The sequence below is a fragment of the Sparassis crispa genome (assembly GCF_003851025.1).
Source record: "Sparassis crispa DNA, contig_000008F, whole genome shotgun sequence".
Lineage (NCBI taxonomy): Eukaryota > Fungi > Basidiomycota > Agaricomycetes > Polyporales > Sparassidaceae > Sparassis > Sparassis crispa.
Genome location: NW_020939755.1, coordinates 1208591 through 1223436, shown reverse-complemented (window position 1 = coordinate 1223436; position 14846 = coordinate 1208591). Strand labels below are relative to the sequence as shown.

The following is a 14846-nucleotide window of genomic DNA, read 5'->3' as shown; positions in this document are numbered from 1 at the left end:
ATTTATGAGCAATACGGTTGTGGGGTGTGTAACAAGCGAGACACCCGTCATTGGTTCCCGGTTCCCCTTGTATCACGCTTGCGCATCGCGACCGCCTGATCCGCACTTCCGCACTTCCTTCCGCGCACAATTGTCAAACCACGACCCTCGAATCAGTGGGTCTTTGTGTTCACTGTGTGTATGTACATATGTCCTGAAAATTGTAGGTTGAATTCCACAGAACCATTCTAATCGCACGCCATTTACTTCCGGTGCAACTTCAGAACTTCGGCATTCCTGGTCGTCCTACTCCAAGTCACCAAGGACATCCGCTATCTATCTGGCATAGATCTGGCACTATGATGGGCAACATTATGCTCATTATCGCAACCATAGCCCTCCTACACGGTTAGCATGTGTCCTCGCAAGAATGCAGCGCTTTACTGGATCTGACGAGTGTACGCGCATCAGCTGCCTTCTCCACCTACGAACGTTAGTCCCTTCACTGGGTTCGTCTGCATCTCACCAACTCTGGCATACGCAGACCTGTCATATCGGAAGGCGCTCGGGAGGCTGGAGGGCTCACTGCCAGCAGATGTATGTTCCCTTTTGATGGCTCGCAATAATTCGCATTAACGCAATGTCCATCTCCAGATTGTCCTTGAGGCGCTTGTTGCCCTGGTCCTTGCGACCTTTGGTGCTGCCTTGCGCACACCAGAACTCAGGGAGGTGACATGGCGCAGCGAGATGAAGCGCAGGTAAGTCTCCGTCATATCTTTTAGCTCTGAACGATAGATCGCTGACATACTGCATTCCGGATAGATCATTGGAAGACCAGGACGATGCACGAATGTCGTTTGCAACGTTCATTCACCGCGCAGGGATAGCCGTGCCAAGCAAGAGCGAGTAGAGGTAGATCACGCATTTTGCCATCCTGGGTGTTGCAACCCATGTACGTACGGTCTAACATAGATAGCGCAACCTGTGCGGCAGAGGCGTAGAAAAGATGATATGTACGCTTGAGTTTCCGCCATCGATAGATGGCAAATTTGGGGATTCTGAGAATCTGAGATACAGCATGCCACCAGTACATACTACACCTACTCCCGGATACGTACAGCGGGCGGCAGAATGCGAAGATGAACATGGCGAAAAGCTGGAGGATACAGAGAAAGGGTATCAGCGTTTGTCCCCACCTGCAGCCGCCTTCTTATCTGTATACGCTTTCAATCTGGTGAAGAAAATAAAGTCAGCAAGTGGTTATTGACAACATAGAGGAGGCAGCTTCACCGCTTGTAGTCTCTGTCAAGCTTGTCCTTCTCAGCCTTCGAGTCCTTGGCGCCTCCGCCCTGTCCACCACCCTCGCGCTTCTTATCCTTGCGGGCTCGCCGCTTGATCGCCTTGTCTGCCGCCGAGTCGAGCGCGAGGAAGTCCCGAATGGAGGGCAACGCCGAAGATGCAAGTGGTTGCAGGCGGACTGGAGCCTCTGTTTCTTCCTCTTCGCCTTCCTCGAATTCAGGCACCGCCGGGACAGGCGAACCTGTAGTAGGAAATCGGGAAGTGTTCGGAAGTGGTGGTTTTGTCGTGACAGCGTGATCCACACCAGGTTTGGGAGATGGAGGTTGCTCATCTTCCTCCGTTTCAAACCACTCTCTTCTGAAGGGTACGCTCTGTTCTTCGTCTTCTTCAAACTCTCGTCTACCTTCTTCTTTTATCTTTCCCTGCGTTTCGCTGTCGCTGTCCTCGTCCTCGTCAAGGTCAATACCTGTGTATTCAGTAGCGTCCGCAAAGATATCGAAGTCTTCCGGTATAGGTTCTGATCCTGATTCTGGAACAGATGGAACGACCGGCTTCGATGGACCAGCGTCTGCGGAAGGGGTAGGTACAGGGAGAGGTGGTGGAGGAAGCATTTCATCAGCATTTGAGTCAACTTTCCGCTTCTTCTTCCGCTCTCCCTTCTCACCCAGCGCCTCTGTATTTTGCTTCACCTTCTTCTTCGCCTTCTCCCCCGCAATACTTCCGATAGGTTTGAAACCGATAGGCTTAAATTTGCCCACCTTCTTTGCTTCTTCGAGTGCCACGTCAGAACTCGGAAGCTTCTCCGGCCGTGCGTTTGCGTCTTTACCAACCCTTGCTCTCTTGTTCTTCAAAGCCTGCACGATCTCCTCGCGCGTGCGTTTCTGCCCGCTAGAGGACGCTTCGGAGATCTCGACAAATGCGCGTTCGAGCGCGTCATCGTCCTGAGCATTAGTCGACGCGGATTCGCGCGCGCGGTTCTGCTCAAGCAGCGCGTAGTCAAGGCCTTTAACCAGCACGGAGTGCGCACTGTCCCCACCAAGGTAGCGGCGCTGCTCCTCTACCTACACGGATGAGCAAGGCGTACAACGAGGATGCGAAGGCACTTACTGCCTCACGGTCCGCATTGTGGGCATTGTTACGCTCGAAATCTTCTGCGAGAGCTTCAACCTATGAACATACTAATGAGAAACATTGGATCGACGGACATTACACGGATTATACTCGCTTGCGCGTAATCGTTGTCAAGCCCGAGGCGGCGTTCGGCGGCGCGATCACGGTAGGGTCCTTCGGTCTTCTTTTTGACTGTGCGAGGCTTGAACGCAGGCTGGACAGAATTCACGACCTTCCTGGGCAGATAACGTGAACTACTGCACTTGAACAGGTGGGGAGTAGAGGACTCACTGCTTCGATTTGGTCCCCGCGGCGAGGAGCGAGCCGTGCTGAATGGAGGCTCCCGGGGTTTGGAGGAGCTTCCTGAACGAGTCCTGTGATGTCGCGGATATGTCAGTGCGGGTTAGCTGTGTATACCACGAGAACGGACCTGATCCATGCCGCGGACGGGAGGTGTGTCGGGGAAGAGGAGAGCGCTTCAGCCGTCGGGTAAGCGGGATGACATGGAACACCAGCACGTGACTTGTGACGCGCACGGGCGGCTGTGCTGCTCCTCCGAGTGTCCGAGTCGGATGTAAACGCTTAGCAGCGGCGTGTCATAAGTAAGCTGCTGTAATCCCTAGGGCCGTCTTCACCACCTGGTCCTGCCGAGATCCGCTCACTCATCCTATCCCACCCACATACTAACACCCCTGATCTTCCCTTGATATATAGAACGCAACGAGCCCGACTCCGCACCCCGACAATTCATGGCCTTATCACAGCCCAGGTACGTCTTCTAGTCTTCGCAGCCTGCTGAATTTTCGTGTGTTCTATCCTCATTCACCGCTGTATATCGTTCAAGTGACCCATCTCAGAACCCCGGCAACCCCTCCGACGCCACAGGAGAAAGTGGGCATGCCCCGCCCTCGCTCGCTCGTAATCCTAGTGTCGGTTTGGAGACCAAGGAGGGAACCTTATATGTGTCGAAGCCATTTCGCTCGTCTTCAACAAACAACATGCGCGCAGTAATAACGTTTACTCCGCGCAAATCGCATTTTGACACAACGAACGAGTCATCCGGTAGTAATGAGTTCCGCGTGAGTCTCCCTTCTTCGTGCCCAGCGGAGCAATGCCAAACAGCTGAACGCGGTTGGCAGGGTTTCTTCACGCTCTTCTGGATCTCCATGTTTATCTTCACTGTGCGCACATATATACGCAGCATCGAGACCAATGGCTACGCCCTCAACCTAGGATTTGCCACCATGTTCTCGCGCGATGCAATCACCCTCACACTTTCCGATGCTACCCTTGTCGGAAGCACCTTCCTCTGTGTCCCCTTCGCTAAAGCTATCAAGAATGGGTGGATTAAGTATCATTGGACGGGGGTGATACTACAGCATTTGTGGCAGTGCTGTGTGCTGGCATTTGCAGTTACGTGGACCTTCAACAGGTGGGTATATAGCTTCCTTTGAGGCAAAATTGTGTTCATCATGTTCAGGCAATGGCCCTGGGTCCAGTCAGGATTCCTGACCCTCCATTCGTTGGTGAGCGTTGACTCGCGATGACTGTCCCATCGGTTCTGATACCTGTCTAGGTCATGATAATGAAGGTGCATTCGTACATTGCCACGAACGGGAACCTGACGGTTGCAAACGCCGAGGCTGAGAGCATTTACGCGAAGTTGCATAGCGCCGTAGCAGAGGACGGTGGCTGGGACTCTGCCTTGGCAGCTGCTGAAGCCAACAGAACCAAAATTGAAAGCGAAGGGGGGCACGTCGGCAACGGGAACAGTTATCCCAACGGAACACCTAAGGTAACGGAGGGCTCGACCACGTCATACATTCCCCCGGATGCCGCCGTTGCACTTCGCCAACGGATCACGGCTTCTGGCTCTCGCATCACTCAGGATTCCGAATCCTCTTCCCGTTCCGACACACCAGAACGTACGACACAAGTCAAGACGGCCGGGACGCGCGTGGCTGGAGTGTCTGAGCCCTCGGACATCCCACCGACACCGTCGCAGATTCTTGCAAATCACCCGAGTTCTCATATTGCGGAGTTGGCACGCGCACACGCTGAGCTGGAGGCGGAACTTACTAGCTCGGGTCCCGAACACATTCGTTGGCCTGCCAATATCTCGCTGAGAAATTTCGGTGTGTATTTACTGATCCCGTCGCTGGTGTATGAGCTGGAGTATCCTAGGACGGATCGGTGCGTGCTCCAGATGTATTGCGTCATGAATATAAAATTTACGCCATGTCGCTTGTTCCTGCCTTTTTGATTTGTTCCTTGTCCATCACTTGCAGCATCCGCCCACTATATGTTTTCGAGAAGACAGTGGCGACGTTCGGGTCGTTCGCGCTGTTGTACACAGTGACGGAGAGCTTCATCCTTCCGTTGACCCCCACGCCGGATCAGTCCTTCTTCCGCTCCCTGCTCGATCTTGCGCTACCGTTCATGATCGCATATCTGTTACTGTTCTATCTCATCTTCGGTATGTATTGACCGCTTCCTCAGTATCGACTAATACTCGATGATCTCACTTTAATCCGTTAGAATGTATTTGCAATGGATTCGCAGAACTATCTTAGTAAGTGGCGTATGGCTTGTCCAGAATTATGGGTAGCCCTGACAGGAGCGCATGCATGCATCAGCTTTGCGGACCGTCGGTTCTATGATGACTGGGTAAGTTGACAGGTTGTTAGCAGGCCGTTGCGCGCTAACCCGCTATCCCTCAGTGGAACTCTACGTCGTGGGACGAATTCTCGCGCAAATGGAACCGCCCAGTGCATACCTTCCTACTGCGCCATGTATACGCGTCAACGATAACCAACTACCAGCTGTCGCGCACCAGCGCGATGTTCTTGACGTTCTTACTGAGTGCCTCTGCCCACGAGCTGGTCATGGCGATTGTGACGAAGAAGATCAGGATGTACTTATTTGTTCTCCAAGTGGGTGTAATTTACGCCTGTCCTGATTTCTTGCTAATTTTTCCACTTGCGTAGATCATTCAACTCCCACTGATTGCTATTGGCCGTATTCCAGCTATAAAGCGCAACAAACTCCTTGGTAACATTGTATTCTGGCTGGGCCTCTATGCGGGACTGCCTCTGCTCTGCGTTGCTTACGTCGCGTACTGATCATTTGCGCTCATACGGGTGGGACGCCGCCGCTATCCTCAGGCCGCGGTTCACCTGGCTACCCAAATTCATCCGATTACAGATCGCTTCTCCATTCCTCACTCGCAACTACATGAACTCGCACACCCTACCTACCTGCGGCCGGAAGATTGATGATTATGCATGCATCACGCATGCGATACATAACGATGGAAAATGAAAGAATGGCCGTAATTTAGTGTCTCGCATTTAGCTCTATGTGCTGCATACGCTATGTTTAATCTAAGGATCCATTGGTATAATCTGCAATGCCGTAATTACGTCCTTATCTCCGTATATTTCTGTAGATTGTCTGCTTGTCAGCGATCAGTGGGACGCAGTGATCCTGCAGGTTCTCTATCTTTCTAACTAGGATGTTACCCAATGCCCAAAGACGAACAGACCTAGATGTCTCCCTTATGGTCCTCTTTTACCATGTCCGCACACTTTTCTGCCACCACTACGGTGGCCGCCTGAAGATGTGTGCTCAGCACATCCGGGAACACACTCGAATCCGCCACGCGCAAGCCCCGCACGCCATGCACCCTCAGCCGATCGTCGACCACGCCGTTGTCGCTCTCCGGCGCCATCCGACACGTCGAGGAGTAATGCATCGAGGTCTGGCACACGCTCCGCACGAACGCGTCGATGTCCGCATCGGACTCGCTCGCGGGCACGATGTTATCCGAGATGGGGTAGCCACGCGCGGCGATCTGGTCGCGCAGCCGCAGGGTCCATCGCGCGGAATGACGGAAGAGCGCCATGTCGTGCTCGGTGGCGAGATAGTTCGGGTCGACGACAGGGTCCTCGTGGGGATCGCTCGAGCCGAGACGGACGGTGCCGAGGGAGGTTGGTCGGAGAACGATGCCCAGGAACCCTAGACCCCCTGCACCGGTGTTCTTGACCTTGATGTCGGCCCACGCAATCTGTATCTGGGTGAGCGGAATGATGTGAGAATACCAGAGTGAAACTCACCGGCATTATCTCGATGTCCGGCAAATTGATGGACAAAGAGGCATCATCGTCATACTTGGTCTGCGAGACGGTGCGGTAGCCTTTGGCGAACAAGCGCGACTGTAGGAAGATGGAGAGCTCCAGAACTGGGCAGAGCAGGAGCCCAAGACCAAAAAAGAAATACAGGAATAGCTCCCGAATTATCGTCCACGGCCGTAGCTGGAATTTTACCATCGAGTCGAGCAAGGGCACACAGAACTGCACGGCCACACCAAGATGGTCTTGCTACGGATCGACAACATGAAGCAAACCTCAGAGAATTTGTGATGGAACTCACAAGATGTGACCCAACACCCGGGAGATCCTTCAGCACAGCAATGTCATGCTGTTTGAGGTGCTCTTCGGGACCGATGCCACTGAAAGTACATTGGTCACGAGAGATCACGAGAAATACGTGCAGCATTTACCTGAGCATTAACGCCTGGGGAGACGCTATTGGACCTGCAGACAGAATGACTTCCTTCCGCGCACGTACAAAGCGGGACGATGAGTGACCGTGCAGTGACCGCACGTACACTCCTTCTGCCCTGAGCGCACCGTCCTCGCCTTTCTGCACGTCGATCTTCGTCACAAGTGCGTTGGCACATACATGAAGATGCTGCTTGCGCGCATTCGCGACCTCGTTGGGTAAGAATGCGCTGTGGGTCGAACTGCGCCGACCGGCACCGTCAATCGTGTAGTGCATTTTGGCACACCCATGCGATGGGTGCAGCGGTGAATTCAGATCATCAACATAAGGTACGCCTAGGGCCTTTGCGGCTGCAATGATACTATGCAGAGTCAGCCGCATCGGCCGGAGAGTATTGCACCGTGCTTACTGCGGTGTGTGACCCCAGAAGGATTGTTTGTGCGACCGATTCTTCCATTCCCCTACGTACAATCATAATTTAGCCACAATGACAGAGATAGCCAAATTTGAGCACCCCCACCAGAAATCCCATGAAAATCATCCGCCTCATTCGGATCTTGGTCGAGATCGGTCTCTGATTTGATGAAATATTGCTGCAGCTCGTCGTAGCTCCAACCAACATGTCCGGCCTCGCTCCAAGAATTGTACTCGGCTGGCACGCCGCGCGTATAGAGCATCGCATTGACTTTAGACGCACCGCCTAGGCAGTTCCCGCCACAGAGTTCAAAGATGCGGTTGCCAGCGTGTGCCTGTGGTGTGCTCTTCCATACACGCGTGCGGGAGCCATCTGACGCGAAATGGGAGGAGAAGAGAGGGATGCGCGTTATCCACCCATCCTGCACTCCGCCTCGCTCGAGCACGAGCACGGTCACGGACTTGTCTTCGCTCAGACGATTCGCCAGCACACAACCTGCCGTTCCTCCTCCTGTGGACGCGTCATAAGTCGAGATCGACGTGTAAGAAATGTGGCACTCACCAACTATCACATAGTCGTAGGATTCCTCGACGTCGCGCACATTTCGTACGGGAAGGGACGAGTACCACCACATCTCACGGGAATCTAATGGCGGTGGCTTCGAAGTGAAGTATTACTGCTAGTATGTGCTTGGGTACAGAAGATGAGGTAGACCTATCTCAGGCCCGAATATTCTCTGAGCCGTCTTGCAACCGGGTTGCAACCCGCTGTCGGAGTCACTGGCATGCGCGCGCCGCGGAGATGCACCTCCATGGTAGGCGCTCTCATACAAAGAATGCGGCTTGTTCGGTCGATGCGGAAGAAGCAAAGTTTCAATAGAGTGTATGTGACTTTGCAACGCCCATAAGTACAGCCTCACAAATGACGATTCGCTGGATCTGAGAAGTACCGGCATCGCCCAAATTGCCTGGCTCTCCGTCTTACATCGCATCTGCCTCTGCGCATTCACTGCAGTCGCCCATACTCAGCGTCCCACTGGACTTGAAATATGCTCCAGGTAGAAAGTCGAGATACGAATGTCCAGAACAGGGACAAGCGGGACAGACAAGGGACAGAGCAGCTCAAGAGGTGACAGTACGCGCCGCGTCACGTGAGATTTACCTCAGAGTAAGCCAGCATGCGTCATGCCCAAATGTTCCGATCTTCCTCCGTGAAGCATGAGCCCAGCTATTATCCATGACTTTCTTGTCTCCTACCGTCCACCATGGACCATACGCAGACTTTTCGCTCCTTACTCAGTCCCGCCCAACTACAATACTTGTCCACCACTACCCCAGTCTACTACACCCCTCGGCCGTCGCTAGTCCCCTGGCTTCCTGACTATTACTTCGCTCTCGCAGCCCCGGTCATAGTCTACTGGGTAGCCTCTCTTTTCTTCCATGTCCTCGATACATCGGATTGGAAGTGGTTGGACAAATACCGTCTTCATGACTCCGCCGAGATGAAAGCTCGGAACCTTGCGACCCGCATGCAGGTCATCCGAGCTGTTCTCTTCCAGCACTTCGTACAGACAGTTGCAGGCATATGGTGGATGGAGGTGTCTGTAGCTGGAGCCGATGTCGATCATGTCGGGGCCATGGAACATCTTGCGCGCACTCTGATGTTCGTGGCCCGATGGACTCTCGGAGAAAAAACTAGCGGGCGGATGCTAGAGACGAACGGCGCAGAAATTCTCTATTGGCTTTATTGGTGGGCTATACCTGCGACGAAGTTGCTACTGGGCATGTAAGCCGTCCCTCTACAGTAGTACCACACTCCCCGCTCATGTATTCTTATCTTTTCACAGGTTTATCATCGACACATGGCAGTACTTCCTTCACCGAGGCATGCATTCCCATCCGTATCTCTACAAGAAGATACACTCGGTGCATCATAGGCTTTACGTCCCGTATGCCTTCGGCGCGCTATACAACCATCCCTTGGAGGGATTCCTTCTTGACAGTGTTGGCGCGGGTTTTGCCGAGGCAATTGTCGGCCTCGCCGTTAGAGAGACTGTGATACTGTTCTCCCTATCGACTCTGAAAACTGTGGACGATCACTGCGGATACAACTTGCCGTGGGATCCGCTGCAAATTATCTTTGGCAACAACGCTGATTACCATGATATCCACCATCAGGTATGGTCCAGTCTCGCTGTGTCTATACACCGAGGCTCTTCTGGCCGTCTCGGATGCTTCCGCAGGATACTGATTTATGCACCTACTAGAGCGTTGGAATTAAGTCCAATTATTCACAGCCGTTCTTCATCCATTGGGACGTCCTTCTCGGTACACGCATGACAAGGAAGGATATGGATGTTCGCCGCAAGAAGCTGCAGAAGGCAGAATGATCATGATTTGTACACGGCTTGTGTCCAAAGTTTCGGGGTATCTTAACGCTATATAGTCATTGCTGGGGGAACCTCTTGAGATGGCATAACAAGGAATTCGTTCCTTCATCGCGTTTGGTCTAATCAGTTAAGAGGTTCTCCGGTGGCGAGCATGAGTAGGACTCTTGGGTGTGACCGATCGTGACAGTCGCGTTCACGAATCACCTGACGATTCTAGTACTGCGACTAGAGTACCACACTTTCCTGACCACCATCAGTTCACCGTTCCCTTTTGCGATGCAGTCGCAACCCACAAACGCGACCCAAGCCAAAGACAGGCATTACATGCAGTTATCGCACAGCCTGACGCGTCTTTCGCAGTCTATCGGACGCACGGCTGAACTATGCGAGTCGCTGAAGCTTAACCTCGACGCAATGCGCACTTTAGCTGCCACCCATGCTGCACAGTATGCTGGTTTTTTAACTATTCACCGGAGTGGCTCCTACATAGGTTAGCTAACGATGGTATAATAGGTTCATGACCGTCGCAGCAGGGCTGAGCGCTGACCCTGAGCAGGAGGGCATGGACAGTGCAGAATAGAAGCTGTCGCACACCACAAGCCACTTCCCGAGATGAATCACGGGTGAGTTTAGACCACTCTTATCTTCCGTCGGATCAATGGGAGCATGTTGTGGCAGAGCACGCTGATATCGCATGTCTCCCTCATGAGCCTGCATCATGACCTAGTTGCCTGGTCATACGATAGACGTCAATAAACTTTCGTGTAGAGCTTCGCATCTTCAGTGTCTTCATTGCCGGAATGTCCTATACGACTACCGAACTGTGAAAACTGGCAACAATTGGACGCTTGCAGTGCGGACATCTCTTAACTTCCATTAGTCGCTCGATACAATCCATGCTTGTTCGTCGACCGATATGACGCACGTCGTCAAGTCTCGGTCCGTGATATGCGAAGATAAGCAGGCGTTGGACCATTCGTGGACCTCCGGTGAGTCATGGTCATTCAAATAAGCCCTCATTGTGCTGGTGTCATGTTATGAAGGTCAACGCGGTGAATGCGAGGTGTACCACAGAACAAGATACGCAATTGCTATCGAACCTCCATCAAGGGAAGACGGCTCAAGGTGAGGCATCGGGGCAGCAGGTACCGACGTACCCTCGTACCCTTTCAATGGCTCGCATTTACTGCCTTTGTACTCTTATTGAGGCACAGCAGCACTTGCAGATGTGAACGGACTAAATGTTGGCGGCTGTCTCCGTTTGACCTTCCTGTATGCGGCATCTCTCCCATGACAAGTCCTGTTTGGTATTGTCTCGTTGTTCATGAAATTTTCTGCCTGTGGTACGCGCGGCGTCTGAGAGGCTGTTAGAATCCTCCTTGTGCTCGGAAGAGCGCTACTTCACATTCTGTCATCAGCGGCAACATGGTATCAAGCAATCAGTGGTCTAGTGTAACGGCCTGTTGGACGTGCATTTGTGGTTCGTGATGCGGTAAGCCAGATTAACGTGGATGTGGCTGTTCTTTTCGCGCTCGCGTCCGTAAATATAAAGTCAGTGTTCCTTTCTTTCAAATCCCCACAGTTATCGCAGTCATGCATCTGCCCTTCGATATCTCTCACTTGCATCATACGGCGGAGCAGCACTACGTAGAATTGATGTTTCAGGCATCTCATCTGTACGCCAGTTGGGAGCCTCTTAACCCCGTCAGAGTGCGTAAACAAGTTCATGTCATCCCGTGGTGCTTTTACTGACTATTACTTTCATTCAAGTTGGGGGACTACGGGAAGCTGGAAAGAGATCATTCGTTTTCTCGGGAGGGGAATATATTCGACGACGGTCTCGCTGAGGAACTTCGCATTGAGGAACAAGTGAACGCCGAGGACAGCGTACGTTTCATTCAGTCCGAAACAGCTGAGGAGAAATCTTTGTCTGTCGATGCAGGAGGGTATGCGGTGAACCACCTTGTCACCTCTCGGTCTATCATTCCTAATTCTCTATCTTTATCCATCAAGTTCTTATGGTCCCGTTCAAGCGGGTATCAAGAAGTCCTTCAAAATTTCAGATCACCATGGTGCTATCCTCGCCATGGTGAAACCACGTCATCACAGCCTCTCCTTCCCAGGTCGACTCTCGTCTCTTCTAGCTCGTCACAGCTGGTGGAGCCATCGCGTCATTGTAACCGAGTTATACACCTGCTACTCGTACGCCCGCCTTTACGCTCCCAGACAGGAACGTCTTGTGGAAGTCAGCCTCGATGCCTCTACTCCTATCAATGCCATGCACGGCAAGGGAGATCTCCACTGGCAGACGACCGCGCAGAGCTGCGACTTCAAGCATCGGGATGTAGAGGAAGGCGAGGTGCAGTCGATCTGTTACCCTTTGTTCAAGCTGGTGGGACGGCACCATCATTTGCACCATGGTCCTTACACGGAAGTCAGGTATGACAAGCACGATGACCTTCCCTTTGACCACCGTGTCGCTGCAGTCACTCGTACGTTTATAGTCATGCTCGAAATTCATCGATTAACCGTTCGTGAACAGTGCCGGGAGTGCAGTCCACGTCAATGGCTCGCTCATCTTCCATGTTGTCTCATGTATCTTCTGCTACAACGGCACACGTACACTGGTGATAAGCTTGCGCTGATTCAGACTCATACGTTCGTACTTTGTTTAAAGCCCAGTAATCTCTTCCACGTAAAATGATTTTTTATCCTACCGGTTACACGTATATCATCGTAGTCAACGTAATCTGACCAGTTGCTAGAAGCACTGAGTCCACTGCAGCGAGATAGTATAGGGATATTCAACTACAATGCGGGAGCGATCCAAAACGTACAGACTGTAGGAGAGATTGTGTATGTAAGTCGGGACAGACTCGGAGAGCAGTCGCCCCGCTATATTTCAGATATTCTGACATGTGTCCGATACCTAGGAGGAAGCGGATCGCAGCACCATGGTGCGTGCCCATGAGGGTGTAAAAGCAATTTCGGCGAAGACATCTTTCGTCGGATATCTTAGGATCGCGAGTAAGGCTCGACCGCCTCACCCAGAGGGCTAAATTGGGGAGTATTCTACAGTCCGCAGGAAAGGCATTACCACTGTGATGACGTCCACGTATACGGGATCGTGAAGAACATCGTACATGGGGATGCAGTGATTGCGTGAATCCGATCGAAGGGGTTCAGGAGAGAAGAACTGTCCAATCTTGGCTTCATGAACGGATCTCGATATCTGCTTCATTGTGATCAGCGAGTTGTCGGATTAGTACGAGTAGCATCTATGAGTTGTGGAAACACCACAAGAATCATTAGCAAGTTAATAGTAGGCTACACACACACATCGCATCTTCAGCATAAAAAACGGGTGTTTGATATTCCTTCCTTCTCAAGACGGCTCCGAGTCCGCCTTGTACCTTGGGCAGAGCATGTGCTCTATTTCGTGAAGCTAAAGCTGACGATCACGTTAACAAACTTCCGCTTCGCCAAGGGAACCAGTCTTTCAGCTTTACGCGTACTGAGTGACTTCCGAATCAGTCATGGAAGTGTAAGAGACGGGTAGAAGAACACCGATTTTGAATATGCAGGTCGCGAATGATTGGGTCAACTGGATGGTGAAACAGTGGTATGTGGACCGTTTCGATGCCTTTGTGCTGTGTCACAGTACGATGGTATGGCCTTGCCTCACATGGTGGGTGTTGCCGAGATTCAAAACAAAAGGGGGCCACAAATCGATGGATGCTTAGGCAGTACCCTATGCGGAGGATGTGAATATTGCCACACGTCAGCTTGTATAGATGTCCTGAATAATTGTATCACGGCAGCATCGCCGGTCGCGGGTGAAGCCCTGAAGGATATCGATGGCAAGCATCTCCTGTACATCATGGCGGAAGCCCTAAGCACAGTGCAGGGCAGTAGCACTGCTCAGGCCGTCATTGTGTCGCCAAGAGTTTTGTTGTAGATGTTTTGAGTGGCTGAGGCCTTGCTGAGGCCAGCTTCATCATAGAATCATACTATCGTTGACCCTGAAGTGCAAAGTGGCCTAGTAGTGCAAGATGCCGTCTCCCGGGAATTCTACTCCACCAAAATTCACGAAAAAAATATGGAGTAGCTACAATTGTCCCTAGGATTTTAGACATACAATTTGAGTGCAAACCGCTATGAGGAATAGTATGTGCTCTGCGACTTGCAAGACAGACGTGCTTTAGGCGTGACAACGAAGCGCTGGAGTTTGAGCTCCGACTAGAGGACAGACAAGGCAACGGCATATCGGCACTTGTGACGATCTGTGACCGATTGGGCGCTCTTCCTTGCAAATGACTCTCTTCGTCGCACTTACTCTCAAGATGACACAACATCAAGAAAAAAAATACAAGAGGTATTGAAGACATACTTTATATGTTAGACATTATGTAGGAAAAATTCCGGGTCAAACGGGCTCGGTCTGAATGCATGGTGACAGAAGTGCAAGACACCTTGCACTACCGGGTCAATGATAGTGTTACAACGTTCAAGTCCGTGTCAAGCGCCACTGGCTCAGGCTGACACAAGAGCAGACCACTGACGCGGAGGTGGCTATCTCGAATAGAACCAACGCGCCAAAATAATAAGGAAGCAACAGCAACGGTGTTTTGTCTAGTAAGGAAGACCTTGAGAGGGATATAGAGGTACGACCGACTGTGATTAATGGCAAAAACATGTTGACTTGTACAATCAGATCTCGATCTGTCAATGATTTTGAAACCACACAGGCATACTATACATATGGCGCAGTGCATCCTGGGAGGAGACACCAGTCCCAGCCAGTAAACCTTAATATTCCTGAAATCAGGATAGCCCCGATATGCCCCAAATGGCGCCTTGCACTTCTCATCCGTTGCAAAGTTGTCACGGTGGCTCGCTCGTCGACGACAGCCTGAAGGGACCGGTGCAGCTATCAATAATTTAGAAGACATTGTACTTGCTCTGACGTACTATTCGTGCTCTCACCTATCATTTCATATCAAAGACCACAGTGCCACGCTTTTCCGAGATATCGTATAAAAATAAGTCTATAGTGTCTACGGTAAATATCTAGCTCCTGATCTACACCGT

The 14846-nt window shown here is 51.8% G+C and overlaps 6 protein-coding genes across 6 annotated transcripts; 4 read left to right on the top strand and 2 right to left on the bottom strand.

The window, feature by feature from the left end:
- Positions 1 to 338: 338 nt before the first annotated feature.
- SCP_0904060 (hypothetical protein) lies at positions 339 to 889 on the top strand (the record flags this gene model as incomplete). The annotated part of the gene is made up of 5 exons (XM_027761639.1): positions 339 to 387; positions 451 to 471; positions 524 to 576; positions 634 to 737; positions 802 to 889. The coding sequence occupies 5 exons, from the start codon at positions 339 to 341 to the stop codon at positions 887 to 889; spliced, it is 315 nt and encodes a 104-aa protein (XP_027617440.1).
- A 269-nt stretch (positions 890 to 1158) lies between these two features.
- SCP_0904050 (hypothetical protein) lies at positions 1159 to 2827 on the bottom strand (the record flags this gene model as incomplete). The annotated part of the gene is made up of 6 exons (XM_027761638.1): positions 1159 to 1210; positions 1270 to 2339; positions 2386 to 2445; positions 2504 to 2624; positions 2680 to 2762; positions 2819 to 2827. The coding sequence occupies 6 exons, from the start codon at positions 2825 to 2827 to the stop codon at positions 1159 to 1161; spliced, it is 1395 nt and encodes a 464-aa protein (XP_027617439.1).
- A 310-nt stretch (positions 2828 to 3137) lies between these two features.
- Positions 3138 to 5510, top strand: SCP_0904040 (MBOAT-domain-containing protein; the record flags this gene model as incomplete). The annotated part of the gene is made up of 10 exons (XM_027761637.1): positions 3138 to 3157; positions 3233 to 3467; positions 3528 to 3820; positions 3869 to 3914; positions 3965 to 4581; positions 4677 to 4864; positions 4927 to 4960; positions 5025 to 5055; positions 5109 to 5321; positions 5376 to 5510. 10 exons carry the CDS (start codon positions 3138 to 3140, stop codon positions 5508 to 5510), a joined length of 1812 nt encoding a protein of 603 aa, XP_027617438.1.
- A 422-nt stretch (positions 5511 to 5932) lies between these two features.
- SCP_0904030 (Pyranose dehydrogenase 2) lies at positions 5933 to 8000 on the bottom strand (the record flags this gene model as incomplete). Its single annotated transcript, XM_027761636.1, has 7 exons — positions 5933 to 6454; positions 6504 to 6767; positions 6820 to 6898; positions 6950 to 7312; positions 7361 to 7412; positions 7472 to 7876; positions 7928 to 8000. The coding sequence occupies 7 exons, from the start codon at positions 7998 to 8000 to the stop codon at positions 5933 to 5935; spliced, it is 1758 nt and encodes a 585-aa protein (XP_027617437.1).
- Positions 8001 to 8630: 630 nt separating this feature from the next.
- SCP_0904020 (Sphingolipid C4-hydroxylase SUR2) lies at positions 8631 to 10335 on the top strand (the record flags this gene model as incomplete). Its single annotated transcript, XM_027761635.1, has 5 exons — positions 8631 to 9151; positions 9213 to 9543; positions 9633 to 9693; positions 9973 to 10201; positions 10269 to 10335. 5 exons carry the CDS (start codon positions 8631 to 8633, stop codon positions 10333 to 10335), a joined length of 1209 nt encoding a protein of 402 aa, XP_027617436.1.
- A 1013-nt stretch (positions 10336 to 11348) lies between these two features.
- On the top strand, positions 11349 to 12386 carry SCP_0904010 (hypothetical protein; the record flags this gene model as incomplete). The annotated part of the gene is made up of 4 exons (XM_027761634.1): positions 11349 to 11465; positions 11526 to 11701; positions 11769 to 12247; positions 12298 to 12386. 4 exons carry the CDS (start codon positions 11349 to 11351, stop codon positions 12384 to 12386), a joined length of 861 nt encoding a protein of 286 aa, XP_027617435.1.
- Between the last annotated feature and the right edge of the window lie 2460 nt (positions 12387 to 14846).